Source organism: Hemibagrus wyckioides, linkage group LG01 (genome assembly GCF_019097595.1).
Source record: "Hemibagrus wyckioides isolate EC202008001 linkage group LG01, SWU_Hwy_1.0, whole genome shotgun sequence".
Classification (NCBI taxonomy): Eukaryota; Metazoa; Chordata; class Actinopteri; order Siluriformes; family Bagridae; genus Hemibagrus; species Hemibagrus wyckioides.
In genome coordinates, this window is record NC_080710.1 from 23755780 (window position 1) to 23770645 (window position 14866).

General features: G+C 37.5%; 1 protein-coding gene across 2 annotated transcripts in view; it reads left to right on the forward strand.

Moving 5' to 3' along the window:
• The first annotated feature begins 2636 nt into the window (after positions 1-2636).
• Positions 2637-14866, forward strand: part of xylb (xylulokinase homolog (H. influenzae)) — a 55159-nt gene continuing 42929 nt past the window's right edge. For both annotated transcript variants that reach the window (XR_009205852.1, XM_058400239.1), the window contains exons 1-11: positions 2637-2791; positions 3845-3927; positions 4032-4101; positions 4208-4288; positions 4372-4458; positions 7127-7255; positions 7422-7487; positions 7577-7649; positions 8493-8611; positions 8804-8885; positions 11633-11673. Coding sequence is in view for 1 of the 2 variants with exons in the window: in XM_058400239.1 (XP_058256222.1) it covers positions 2738-2791; positions 3845-3927; positions 4032-4101; positions 4208-4288; positions 4372-4458; positions 7127-7255; positions 7422-7487; positions 7577-7649; positions 8493-8611; positions 8804-8885; positions 11633-11673 (885 nt within the window). In the remaining variant the exon portion in view is untranslated. The remainder of the gene's footprint in view (positions 2792-3844; positions 3928-4031; positions 4102-4207; positions 4289-4371; positions 4459-7126; positions 7256-7421; positions 7488-7576; positions 7650-8492; positions 8612-8803; positions 8886-11632; positions 11674-14866) is intronic.

Here is a 14866-nt window from a genome sequence, read left to right on the forward strand (position 1 = left end):
TTGAGGACAAAATGTTCACTTGCTGCCTAATATATCCCACCCACTAACAGGTGCCATGATGAGATGTTATTCAGGTCAGCTGTCAGTGCTCATAATGTTATGCCTGATGAGTGTAGGTGTTATGTTATTACATAGATATGTTTTGCTGTCTCTTTCCTATTTGTGTTCTGATTAACACCCAAATCTGCAGCACTACCCCCCCCCCATGTTGTTTATGAAGTTACTCCAGGTTGACCTGTGAGATGACATGAAAAAGAAACCTTCAAGCGGTCAAGCAGGATCCCCCCCCAAAAATCCAACTTAGTCTGAGCAGCTACTAAAACTGTGGCAAGCTGGTCAAATTGATTAGACATTTGATAAATGCTGGTACATCCACTACACCACAATACAACAACGTTTTTAAGTTAATATCACAACAGACTAAATGTATGGAACAGTTCAGCTGAGAAAATTAGCCAAGAAAAGTGCTGGAACAATAACTTACACACTGGTAGAGATGTTGGATTTTCCAGCATGATATATTTTAGTGGTCTTTATTTGTGATCTTTTTTAATGTATTATAGAATAAACTATCCCCAGGACTTTAAAGTAACAGTGTTTGACATAGCATTGTTGAAGTAATGGGTGAGTCTGACAGTGACAGCTAGGCAATACCATTTATTCATATTGAATGTATTTAAAACTTTGGTTCAGTTTGATAATTTTAAATTTATGCACATACAGTATCATATTCAGCTTACCCATTTGTTCAGGGTAGGAAAAGTTGAACCCCTAATATACATTATATTGCCAAAGATTTTGGGAAATCATTGAATTCAAGTGTTGATTTTCAGGGGTTGGGCTTGGCCCCTTAGTTCCAGTGAAAGGAACTCTTAGTGCTTCAGCTTACCAAGACATTTTGGACAATTCCATGCTCCCAACTTTGTGGGAACAGTTTGGAGCTGGCCCCTTCCTCTTCCATTATGACTGTGCACCAGTGCATAAAGCAAGGTCCATAAAGACATGGATGAGTGAGTTTGGTGTTTTTGGCACTTGACTGGCCTGCACAGAGTCCTGACCTCAACATAGAACACCTTTGGGATGAAGTAGAGCGGAGACTGTGAGCCAGGCCTTTTTGTCCAGGATCAGTGCCTGACCTCACAAATGCGCTTCTAGAGGAACGGTCAAAAATTCCCATAAATACTCCTCAACCTTGTGGAAAGACTTTCCAGAAGATTTGAAGCTGTTATAGCTGCAAAGGGCAGGAGAACTCCATATTACATTCATGTGCATATAAAGGCAGATGTCCCAGTTTTGGCCTGGCTTGCAGTCGCCGCTCAAATTCATCCCAAAGGTGTTATATCAGGTTGAGGTCAGTTCCTCCACACCAAACTTACTCATACATATTATTATAGATCTTGCTTTGTGCACTGGTGTGCAGTCATGTTGGAACAGGAAGGGGTCATCCCCAAACTGTTCCCACAAAGTTGGGAGCATGAAATTGTCCAAAATGTCCTGGTATGCTGAAGCATTAAGAGTTCCTTTCACTGGAACTAAGGGGCCAAGCCCAACCCCTGAAAAACAACACCTGAATTCAATGATTTGAAGGGGTATCCCAAAACTTTTGGCAATATAGTGTAACATAGCCTGATCATTACACCAATTCGGTTAGCAGTTGAGCTCAAAGGTCTGTACCCATGTTCACAAGCTGTAGTTAATATACCCGAATGTGAATTTACTGTATCTAGATTTTTTTTCTTATAAATTAAAACAGTTAGCAGGTGTTTATTGTGTGCTTGTTAATTCTTGACCAATTTTGCTGTGAAAGAAAACTGACACTGTCAGAAGGATTAGCAAAAATTGGTTTTGGGATTCGGTTTTGGAAGTTGTAAACACATTAAGTGTCATTCTGGTTTTTCAAGGTAAAGCCATGCATATTTTTTGCACTTAACTGTATATTAGTCTAGTCAATATTGGGAACGGTGTTGTAGGATTTGTATCAACTTAACAGCTCTGTGCTTGGACTGGTTCTGTCATTTTGTCTCACTTACATGTCTCTTTAAAAAAGAATTTTGTGCTTCCAACTTTGTGGCAACAGTTTGGGGGAAGAACAACAAATGGGTATTATGGTCAGGTGTGCACGTACGTTTGGCTCTATAGTGAATGCAGTAAAAGAGGTTGTATGAAGAGGTGTTTGCTATATGAGGTCTTGATTGACACTGGCGTGTTCTTTTGCATTTATACATTCCATCTATTAATACTCAGTCTAGACATTAGCTTCGTGGTTGGGTTTAAGTTTTAAAGTAAACATGAAACCCTTATCTCTTACACTCACACTTGCACTTCCACTAATTGTTTAAGGGAGGTTAAACAGTGAATTTCCTCTGAAGTAATGTGTTAGTCAGCACTTTTGGACTTTCAACAGCAGTGTTTCTGGGTCTTGAATAACAGTGGTGTGATCAGGTTTTTAGATATGGAGGTTATTGACTTAAGAGCAGACTAAGGGGTGATGCCACCTAATTATTTACAGCACTGTGTTGCCTGTGTAGAATATCAGTTTTGATCTTTGGTGTGAAATGATTGCATTTTAATGCGTTATAGACATTCATAAAGTCTAGTCATGTCTCCCTCCAACTTTTTGTGCGCTGTCACTTTAAATACAGCAGAGCAGTGAGTGTGTGTGTGTGTGTGTGTGTGTGTGTGTGTGTGTGTGAATGTGAATGAACTTTTACCATCCTGCAAGACACCACCACACCAAATGGCTGAACTAACAGACTCCTATTACTTAGGATTTGACTTCAGCACCCAGCAGGTAGTTTAAACCCTTATGTATTATTATTGCTTTATTATTGTTGGCCTTTCTTACATGCATGCTGTCTAACCACCTTTGAAAGAACGGAAGTACGATTTTTCTCCCTACCCATATTCCGGTTAATCCCGCCTTCTAGCCTGTGATTGGTCCGTAAAATAAACGTCACACGCAGTTAGCCAATCGCCAAAAACAAAAGGACTCAAATTTTACTTTACTAACTAATTTGTGTTTTATTTTACGATACAAAAGTGCGTTCTTGTGTCCTAACAATATAAGATAAAAAGAGAAAAAATGTAACTCTAAATGATCTCAAGTTTAAATAATACCTGTGTGAGCTAACAGCCAATGAAAACATAAGAGGAACGATTAGCCGGAATACGGGTGTAGAATAAGAAACTCTAACTGATTGTGAATCTGGAATATGTAGAGCTTCAAGTTAGTGTTTTGATAGAAATGTATTATGCTGAATAGTTTATTGCTCTTAATAAATTGTTAATAAAGCCTAATATTTCGTATGGAGAGTGTCTAAAGCCTTAAAAATAATAATAATAATAAATATTATTAAAATAATATTAAATTAAAATTAAATATTAAAAATAAATTATTATTATTATTATTATTAATAATAATAATAATAATAATAATAATGATACTAGTAATAAATAATGCATATAAAAGCAGAAACACAATAATAATATAATTCTAGTCTTTTTTTTAAAGAAAATCTAATACTCATTTAAATGTAAAGTTAAATGATGTAGTATACTACTTCTCATATAAAGATTGAGATATTGAATACATACATTGAATATTATGATTTTATTGGGTAAATATTATATGGATGCATAAAAATGTTCACTCTAAAACCAGTCATATTTTTAATGGTATTATTATGAATCATCCATCCATCCATCCATCAATCCACATGTAGGTGTGATGGCATTTCCTCTTTTCCACTTTGCCCTCTGACTTTTTCACCATATATGTGTACAACATTCCCCTCTGCACTGATATTAGAAATTAAAGTTCTTTCCTTCTCTTTATTATCCTAAGCTGAAAGTCGTTGCCATTGATGGCAGTCTTCAAGTTACTCACCAGAGTAATGTACAGTTTGATGGTGACCTTCCAGAGTTCAGGTAGGCACATATTTGCTGTCCGAATCGCTTTAGAATGTCTTCTTTATCTACAGAAGTTACAGTAGTGTCTTAAACTATACTTGTTCTATGTTTTTACCATACAGGACTCAGGGGGGAGTTCACATCCATGAGAACAGAGTGACCGTAACCTCTCCAGTGCTCATGTGGGTCAAGGTGAGGCAGCTTCAATCAATGTGCTAAATCCATAAAACAGTTCACATCAGTTCTGTTACAGTTTTGTGTAGTGGATTACTGATTTAATAAAGATTTGCAACTGCAGGCACTCGACCTGCTCCTTGAAAAGATGAAGGGTGCTGGATTTGACTTCTCTCGTGTGAAAGCTATTTCAGGCAGCGGGCAGGTATGTCACACTCTCTTTGACTCGTGTACGCTGAAAAGCATTTAGAATGAATGAAGCCAATTTGTTTGATGTATTTACTGCAGCAACATGGCAGTGTATACTGGAAAAAGGGAGCGAGAAAAACTCTGCAGCGTCTGGATCCGGGAAGATATTTACACAGCCTGCTGCAGGTACCACTTCTTTTGATCAGTAACTCCATTGAGGAGATTTAACCTCATTTCCTTTTGAAAGTGTTCAAGGATCATCAGTCATGTGTCCTGTCAGGTTTTCTTTATACTCGTACAAAATGGTGAGTGTTTAATGTTTAAAGTAGGATCTTGTGATCCAGGAAATGTGTTGAACATGAGAGCAGAGGGCAGAACCTGAGCTACAATAGAGATTTTAGTGTTAATGCAGTAATTTTGCTTTGAAGCAGGAATGGAGTGCCAGAGTCTTTGCAGAATGAAAGAGAGATGTCAGCTTTCAGTATCAAAAAAAAAAAAGTTTAGTCTTCACATTTGAAGAGGCGCTGACAGAAAAATGCTGTTTAAGTAAAGTGTGTTCCTGCCCCTGCTCCCAGCTTTCATGGGATAGACTCCTGATTCATCACAGCTCTACCCAGGATAAAGCACTTATGGAAGATAAATAAATTTAACAGCATGAATAATAAATGTAGGACAATGCAGGCACTGAATGAATAAAATGAAGTGTGAAATCTTTGCTCCATTAATAGTGGAAGAACCTCATGAAATGGACACAAGTGAATTATTTTATCTAAAATGGTTTTTTGAACGTATTCTCACTGTATGTTTGTAACTCTCTACAAGCCTCAGATCTTATGAAATGTTACACAGGTTACTTTTACAGATTATATTTATGGGTCACATAAAATGCATGTTTTGTTCATATGAAATCCAAAGGTACATTTAGTTAAATTACTAATTAGTACAAAAGAAACTTTAATGTATGAAGACGGGAAAAAATGGGATGTTCTATCCATTCAAATTGATATAGATGTTTTTTAACCAAAATACATACAAACTGATAGAAACTTGGTAGCCAGACAGGAATATTTTTAAGTCAATTCAGTTTTATTTGTGTGGCATTTTGACAAAGCAACTTTACAGAAACATAATATATCAGGATATAAATTTTACGTTTATATAATTTTTGACAATTTATCCCTAATTAGCAAGCAAGAGGTAAATGTGACAAGGAAAAAAAATTCCCTGAGACAATATTAGGAAGAAATCTCGACATGAACCAGATACAAAGTTCTTTCCTATAACTGTATAAATATAAATTTCTGTACTGTAACTGTGCACTTTTTGGATTAAAAAGCGCAATTATGTAACTAGGAAATTCATTTTACTTTTAACGTGAAGTCTGTTTGTTCAAGTTCAACTGTTAGAAAATATTTAAGTCATGATATTTGAGGGTTTCTAATGTTTAACTGAAATTCTAAGTTTTTTTTTCCTAAAAAATCTGGAAAAATCAGCATTTAAATATACAAAAAGGTACAATACAGTACAAGATAGTTATAAAATGTTACTGACAAAAATGATATGGATATATTTATCAAAATGACTTTTTGATTGTGATGTGATATGTAGATAAAATGAAGAAAAAATAATCCTATATAAATTGTGTGCTTGTATATACAGTGTGTACAGTTATACAGTAGTTCAGTTATATATGAACATGTCTGATCGTATACACAACCCCTGACAGAAACCTAATACACTATATTGCCAAGTACACTATATTACACTTGGCACAATGCAGTCACGCAAGTACCGTCCTCCTGGCAACCGCCAAACCCAGACTCGTCCATCGTATTGCCAGACAGAGAAGCGTGATTCGTCACTCCAGAGAACATGTGTCCACTGCTCTGGAGTCCAGTGAAGGTGTGCTTTACACCACTGCATTGCACTTGGTGATGTAAGGCTTGGCTGCAGCTGCTCGGCCATGAAGACCCAAGCTTTCTACACACTGTTCTTGAGTTAATCTGAAGGCCACACCAAGTTTGGAGGTCTGTTGCTATTGCCTCTGCAGAACTTTGGTGGCTTCTGCGCACTGTGCGCCTGACCCCTTTGTTCCACTTTGTTGTAATTCCACTAATAATTGACTGTGGAATATTTAATAGTGAGGAAGTTGCACAGGTGGCAACCTATCACGGTACCACGCTTCAATTCACTGAGCTTCTGAGAGCAACCCACTCTTTCACAAATGTTTGTAGAAGCAGTCTGCATGCCTAGGTGCTTGCTTTTATACACCTGTGGCCATGGAAGTGATTGGAACACCTGAATTCAATGATTTGGAGGGGTGTCCCAAAATTTGGCAATATAGTGTCTTTCTTAATTCCTGTCAAATCATGTCACAATATGTTCATTTTGTACAGGACACTTTGGACATTGATTAGATGTAAGCTTTATTATAATTAGTTGTTTGGTTTAAGTGATATGAGAGCCGCAAAATGTGACATCCAACGCTGTGTGTCAGCTTTAAGGAGCAGATTTCATATTCAATTTTCAATTTATCAATTCAATTTTATTTGTATAGCGCTGTTAACAATGAACATTGTCTCAAAGCAGCTTTACGGAACATAAGAAACAAAAAACATTCCTAGATGTTAGACAAAATCATCCCTAGTGAGCAAGCCTGAAGGCGACTGTGGCAAGGAAAAACTCCCTTAGATGGTATGAGGAAGAAACCTTGAGAGGAACCAGACTCAAAAGGGAACCCCCATCCTCATTTGGGTGACTTATAAATTATTCTAAACACCAGAGAGTGTGATATGACCAATGGATTTATTTCATACTAAGCACATTCCTGTTTGGTTGCATGTCTCTTTTATAGGATAGTTTTGCTGTCCATGACAGTCCAGTGTGGATGGACTCCAGTACTACAGAGCAATGTAAGAGCCTTGAGTGTGCAGTAGGGGGCGCTCAACAGCTTGCTGATATCACTGGGTCACGGGCCTATGAGGTGTGGACATAAAAATCACTATAATAGTCAGAATGTTACAGACATCTGGAATTAGATTTGAAAATGATCAGCATGAAAAAAAAACTTAGCTTGTTCTAACCAAGTTGAACAAGCATCTCTTTTTCACTTCCATGTTATTTATTCATTTTTTTTTAAACCCTTTTAGCGCTTTACTGCAAATCAGATTGCCAAGATCTACCAGTTACAGCAGGACAGATACAATGAGACTGAGGTAAGTGTGTAAACTCTCAGCAAATTCATAATAGCTGCATCCACTTATATAAATAAAAATATGTAACACTTTAAATTTGATTTTGATAGAGAATCTCACTGGTCAGTAGCTTTGCTGCATCTCTTTTTCTTGGTGATTATGCACCTGTTGACTTCAGTGATGGTAAGTTAACATAGTGTTTCTATAATAATAATAATAATAATAATAATAATAATAATAAGTATTATTATTTTGCTCAGATGTTTGCATTTTAAAATGTTAGTGTAATTATTTACACATTTTTAGTACATATATTTTCCTGCAAGGTCAGAAATTATTTTTTTTTAACACTTTAATCAGCCTAGACTTTACTTTAAACTTTAATGATAAGATTGTGGCGATGTGATGAAAAGAAGTTGGAGGAAGAACATGCTGTGCTACGTTTATCCAATACCTTTGTGATTAGATTACCGAAGATTACAGATTTCTTCGATTAACAGTCAATGTCAAGAGTTAGCTAAATAACTCCTTCCATAATAGTTAAATAAGCATTTTATGAACAATTGTACTAGATAAAGTACATATTTCTTTGTTAAATAATAAGACATTAGGAAATGCTTTGTTTATGTGGAGTATTCAGCAAACAAAAGTCCTTGTGTTACTACAGAAATTATTATTATTTTTTATAACTTATTTGCAGCCAGGACTGTTGTCAGAGCTTCTCTTATTGAAAACCTTTTTACTAATTAAATTCAAGAATACAGCAACGGCTGACCCTATGTGATTACTTTACCTAAGCATGCAGAAGACTGGAAACTTTAGCCAGCTTGAAGATCAGTCTTGTTTCTTGTAAAACCTCCTGCCTTGTTCATCTGGGATCTGGGAGTTTAGATAGCTGTTTATAGACCTGCTTCTTTTCAGTTTATGCATTATTAAAAATAGCAAAATGGATGCAAGCATTTTTCTCTGAGGCATTCGTGTGAGGTATAATTGTTTATGTGTGTAAATGTTTGCTCTGATTTCAAGGTTCAGGGATGAATTTAATGGACATCTTCACTAAAAAGTGGTCAGAGCCATGTTTGAAAGCCACTGCGCCTCAGCTGGCAGAGAAGCTGGGTAACCCCACACCACCAAATGCAGTTCTGGTATTACTTTTTATTATTTTTTTAAAGTTTTTTCTGTGGTTGTAAATATGTAGAAACATGCTGTGTATTCTTCCAGCTGTGCTAGTATTTTAAAGGGTTATAAAACTTAAATTCTATATTACAGTGCAGCAAAAATATGTTATTTATATAAGGCTGCTGTTATTAATATTTAATATTCATGTCTCCTCCTAGGGCTCTGTTTCTCACTATTTCGTCAAGCGTTTTGGGTTCCCAGAAGACTGTAAAGTGGTGGCTTTTACTGGCGACAATCCTGGTAAGGCTTACACTACTCTAGCAAAGCATGCTCAGGTTAGTTTCTGATTGTGTACTGAATTTATATTTTTAAATATAGAACGTAGAGATGCTCAGAAATGGGCTTGAAGTACAAAGGGGGAACATTCTGTTTATAGGAAGAGAAATATCATCTCTGCATGGTCTATAAATGTACAGTGACTAACAGGAAGCTCCACAATTATTGGCACCATTGTTAAAGATACACTATACGGCCAAATGGGCAGTATGTACGATTGTTGCCCCTTTTCTGTAGATAGCTCAGTAGTTATGACGTTAGACTATGAAGGTTGTGTGTTCAAATCCCACCACAGCCAAGCTGCTACCCCTGGGCCCCTGTGCAAGGCCCTTAACCCCCAACTGCTCCATTGTAAAAAAAAAAAAAGAAGTGAGCGATGTATATTTATAAGTCGCTCTGGATAAGGGCGTCTGGCAAATGTTGTAAATGTTAATAAATAACAGCCTGCACTGTTTTATACAGTTTTTTTTTATTTTGTGACTGTGTGGATAAATACCTAGGAAGTCAGGGGTATAGTGACCTGGGTGATGGGCATGAAATTGGTGTTCCAGTTCATTTCAAAGGTGTTCAGTGGGGTTGAGGTCAGGACTTATGCAGGCCACTTGAGTTCATCCACACCACATCTTGGCAGATCATGTCTTCATGGAGATGCTTTGTGCACAGAGGCGTTGTCATGTTGAAACGGATTTGGGTACCTTAGTTCCAGTAAAGGGAAATAGTAATAATGCACCATACAACGACATTTTATACAATTATGTGCTTCCAACTTTGTGGCAACAGAAGAACTATATAAGGGTGTGATGGTCAGGTATCCACAAGCTTTTGGCCATATAGTGTATGTTTAAATAATGTGATGAAGAAAGGTATTTGTGATCGTAGACTGAAACTAAAAAAATTAATGCTAAGAATAACAAAAACACAAAAACATGCTTCACGGTTATTGTATTTAACACTTTTTGCAGCTTTCTTTTGCTAACGTAACAGTACTCCTATAACGCTTGTTGAGATAATATCATTATGGTAGATAATATCATCTTTTGTTTTAATTCAGAACTTTAAATCAAAATGTCGTCTTAAAATCCTAAATTCAGCCGGGTAGTAGACCGTAGTGCAGAATGATTCTGTAATCAGTATAGTGTCAGACCTGTACTGTATTTGATATATTTCAGGTGCACTGCTTTTCTTTTCAGGTTAGACGTATCTCCACTGACTTTCACACATATGCCTCTCACACTACTCAGTGAGGATTTATAGTCACTAGATGGCACTGAAACTGCATCATATGACTTGTGCCTCCCCCAGCACATCCTCTTGGATGCTTCCAGTGAGCAGTGTTGCCAGTTTGGGTGGTTTCCCATCCGACGGGGCTGTTTTTTAATCACATTTGGCTGGTATAAATGGCCTTGGGCTTGGAATGTAATTTGGGCTGCTTTTGTTGATTGTGTTTTATAAAGATGGAATTTAGCAATTCCACTGTATTATTTTGTAACAGCAACAACAACAATAATAATAATAATAATAATAATAATAATAATAATAATAATAATAATAATTATAATAATAGTAATGCTACTACTATTAATAATAATTAGATTATGGTATATGAAAGATTTTTCATTTTGTATATTATATGTTTTATTTAAAAATCAGTGGGTCTAAGAAGGGTTTTTGTAGTGATTTTAACTAGCATGGAAGTCGCCTTTGAACCTCGCAAACTTAGAGAGAGTGGAAAAATGAGAGATGTGGGAGGTGTGATGTGAAGAGGGCAAATTCTCACTTCTGGCCACTTGCCTGACTCTCTCACCTCATTACTCCATATTTTAATAGGTCCCCCTCCCCTAATTTGCAGTCATAACCATAAAACTAAGCCTTATGCCAACTGTCATTCGTGTCTAGTCATTATAACATCTTGCCCAGCCTGCCAGAGTGCTTCACCAGTATGTGATAGGTGTGTTAGTGATACTTGCCTTTACAGTACTTCTGTAGTTTCATATCATACAGTGTTACCATCAGTGAGAGATCAGTAATCAAGAATTAATGGTGAAAAGAGTAGTGTTTATGTATGTATCACAAATGCTAAATGTTCACTGGAAGAATGCTCTTCCTGAATTAGAGCTGATATACAGAGGTGTGGCGTTAGCATGGAGGAGGTGAATAATGATTGCAGGGCATTACTCTTTAAGATGACTTAAGGCACAATGACTGCACTTTGAAAGCTGGAAATAAATGTCTGTAGTCCAAAATGAACGAACAGCAGCATTTGTGTTGAAGTATTGAAATACTCTTACAGGATCATCAGTCTCGTGCAGGAGGTACCTGTATGTATGTGTCATGGCTACAGCAAGTTTGTTCCTATCTTTTTATACTGCAAAGAAATTAAGAACACCACTGACTATCCATGATATAACCAAGTACATATTAACCGGGTTCAGTCTGGCAACTAAATTGAACCATACCTAAGGTTTGAGCTGTAAATTGCAGCTGTACAGTATGAGTCTGTTTGGAGACATGATTACTTCTTCCCCCTTGCTGTCATCTATCGGCATCACTTTGATTGCCAGGACTGTGTATTAGATTGATGGCATTCACTGGGACATTATCAGTCCCTGCATGAAAATTTGGGAAAGGAGCTGAATTTGAAAGAGATGAGTAATACACCTGTGACAGTTTTGAAATAACTCTGTATATATAATTTGATTTTCCCTTTTCAGGATCCTTGGCAGGGATGCGGCTACAGGAGGGAGATATAGCGGTAAGCGTCTCCCAATTTTTGAAGATGGACTTCAGCTTTATTTGGTTAGGAGAGTGAGTAAGGTAATATGAAAAATGCAAAAGTTTTAGGAATACCTTTATACTGCATGTTTCACAAATGAGGGAATATCAAAATAGATGACCAGCTGCTACCTTTTCAGTCCCCAAAACGTGCAGCTTATTTTTCAGTTTTTTTTGTTTTAAAGGATATTATTCAATAATTCTATGAATTATTCAGTGACTATGGTGAAGCTAATAGGAAAATGTTGTAGTTAGGAAGGGTTAGGAATTTTTTCAGTTTTATAAAATAACACATACACAGTATATGGCCAAAAGTATGTGGACACCTGACCATCACATCCATATGTGGTTATTCCTTAAACTGTTGCCACAGAGTTGGCACAGGTGTCTAAAATTTTATTGCATGCTGTAGCTTGAAGATTTCCCTTCATTTTCCCAGCCCCAAGATTTCATTTCAGAGACCCAATCCTGTTCCAGCATGACAATGCCCCTGTGCACAAAGTGAGGTCCATGAATACACGGATTGCAGTGATTGGTGTGGAAGATCTTGAATGCCCTGCACAGAACACTTAATTCAATCCAGCTGAACACCACTGGGATGAACTGGAACACTGACCTCCTCAGAGGTCATCACTCACTAATAATTAGTTCATCTAAGTAGATGCCGACGCTGCAGCCTATCTACCATGCATCCTTTGTATCTACATAACCCTTTATTATCCAAACTAAATTCCTGGGTCTGTCCTCAATACATGGATAGAGTTTTGCATCCTTGCCTTTCTTTTTCCAGCACCACCTGTATGGATCTGTTAAGCACTATGTTCTTAATATCTCTATGTGCATGCACATTGAACGGGCAAGTCTTTGCACTTACCCAGATGTTGAAGCAAGACCAAGACAAAACCTAGCTACATTTTGTTTCCATCAATTAGAGCAGAATTCATTTTAAGAGCCGTCATGACGGAAATGCTCTTGTGGCTGAATGAGCAGAAATTCTCACAGCCACACTCCAAAATCTGGTTGAAAGCCTTTCCATTAGAGTGGAGGTTATTATTACAGCAAAGGAGAGAGCAACTTTGGAATGGGATGTTCAACAAGCACATATAGGTATGATAGTGAGGTGTCCAAAAACTTTTGGTTAGGTTGTATTAACATGGAATTTGGAATTCAGATAATTAAGTTGCTTGTTTACTTCATGCACATATTAGTCCACATATCCTTTACCAAGGAAATAAAACCTGATGGCGATGCTGTTATTCCAATAACAGCAAATTAAATAAAATGTTTTATTCCTCTTATAACAAATCAGCTTTTTATTAATTAGATAACAACAGTCTATTGTTTCATTCACTTATAGGTAATAATGTAGAATGTCAGCAAAACAAGTTTATTTTACTACATGTAACAGCTATAAGCAGTGGTTTTATTAACTTAAGTTAATAAGACAAAAAAAAAATACTGAGAAACCAAAATCACCTTTTCCAGTCCCTGCCAAAGATGTTACTATAAAGAAAACAATGTATTTTTACTCAAATATATTTAATTTATAATTTCATATATACCTATCAGCCATAACATTATGACCACCTGCCTAATATTGTGCTGTTCCCCCTCCCCTTTTGCTGCCAAAACAGCCCTGACGCATCAAGGCGTAGACTCCACTAGATCCCTGAAGGTGTGCTGTGGTATCTGGCACCAAGATGTTAGTAGCAGAATCTTTTAAGTCCTGTAAGTTGCGAGGTGGGGCCTCCATGTATCAGACTTTTTTGTAATCCCACAGATGCTCGATTGGATTAAAATCTGGGGAATTTAGATGAAGTCATCACCTCAAACTCGTTGTTGTGGTCATCAAACCATTCCTTAACCATTTTTACTTTGTGGCACAGCGCATTATCCTGCTGAAAGAGGCCACAGCCATCAGGGAATACCGTTTCCATGAAAGTGTACATGGTCTGCAACAGTACTTAGGTAGGTGGTACATGTCAAAGAAACATCCACATGGATGGCAGGACCCAAGGTTTTCCAGCAGAACATTGCCCAAAACATGACACTACCTCAGCTGGCTTGCCTTCTTCCCATAGTGCACCTGGGTGTCATGTTATCCCCATGTAAGTGACGCACATGCACCCAGACATCCATGTGATGTAAAAGAAAACGGGATTCATCAGACCAGGCCACCTTCTTCCATTGTTCCGTGGTCCAGTTCTGATGCTCACGTGGCTATTGTTGGCACTTTTGGCAGTGCACAGGGATCAGTAGGGCACCCTGAATGGTCTGTGGCTATGCAACCCCATACGATACAAACTGTGATCCACTGTGTATTCTGACACCTTTCAGAACCAGCATTAACTTCTTCAGCAATGTGAGCAACAATAGCTCGTCTGTTGGATCGGATCACACGGGCCAGCCTTCGCTCCCCATGTGCATTAATGAGCCTTGGCCATCCATGACCCTGTCACTGGTTCACCACTGTTTCTTCCATGGACCACTTCTGATAGATACTGACCACTGCAGACCAGGAACACCCCACAAGAGCTGCGGTTTTGGAGATGCTCTGATCCAGTCGTCTAGCCATCACAATCTGGCCCTTGTCAAACTCGCTCAAATCCTTACGCTTGCCCATTTTCCCTGCTTCTAACACATCAACTTTGAGGACAAAATGTTCACTTGCTACCTAATAAATCCCACCCACTAACAGGTGCCATGATGAGGAGATAATCAGTGTTATTCACTTCACCTGTCAGTGCTCATAATATTATGGCTGATCGGTGTAGATATATAGTATATTTCTATTTAATATATTTAATATTTTTAAAACCATGCAGCTAGAACCACTGTCAGAGCTGCTGTTACAGATAATTAATCAACACTTTCAGCCAGAATTAAGATTTTAACAATGCTCTGGTGTGAAAAGTTGGAGATATCTCAGACTTGTAGGATTATTAAGTCTGTGTAAGAACTTCATTTGACCTCCTTGTCCTTCCTCCATCAGATTTTCTCATATGGATAGGTTTAGTGCATATGCTTTTTGCTTATTCATATTCTTTGCTAGTTGTATTTCACTATTTAGCATGTAATCAATTGACTCAATCTGACTAATGACCAAAGGCTCAAAGGTTACACTTTGGTACCTGGGTATGCATAGCTTATTCTAAAGCACCACTAGGTCTTTG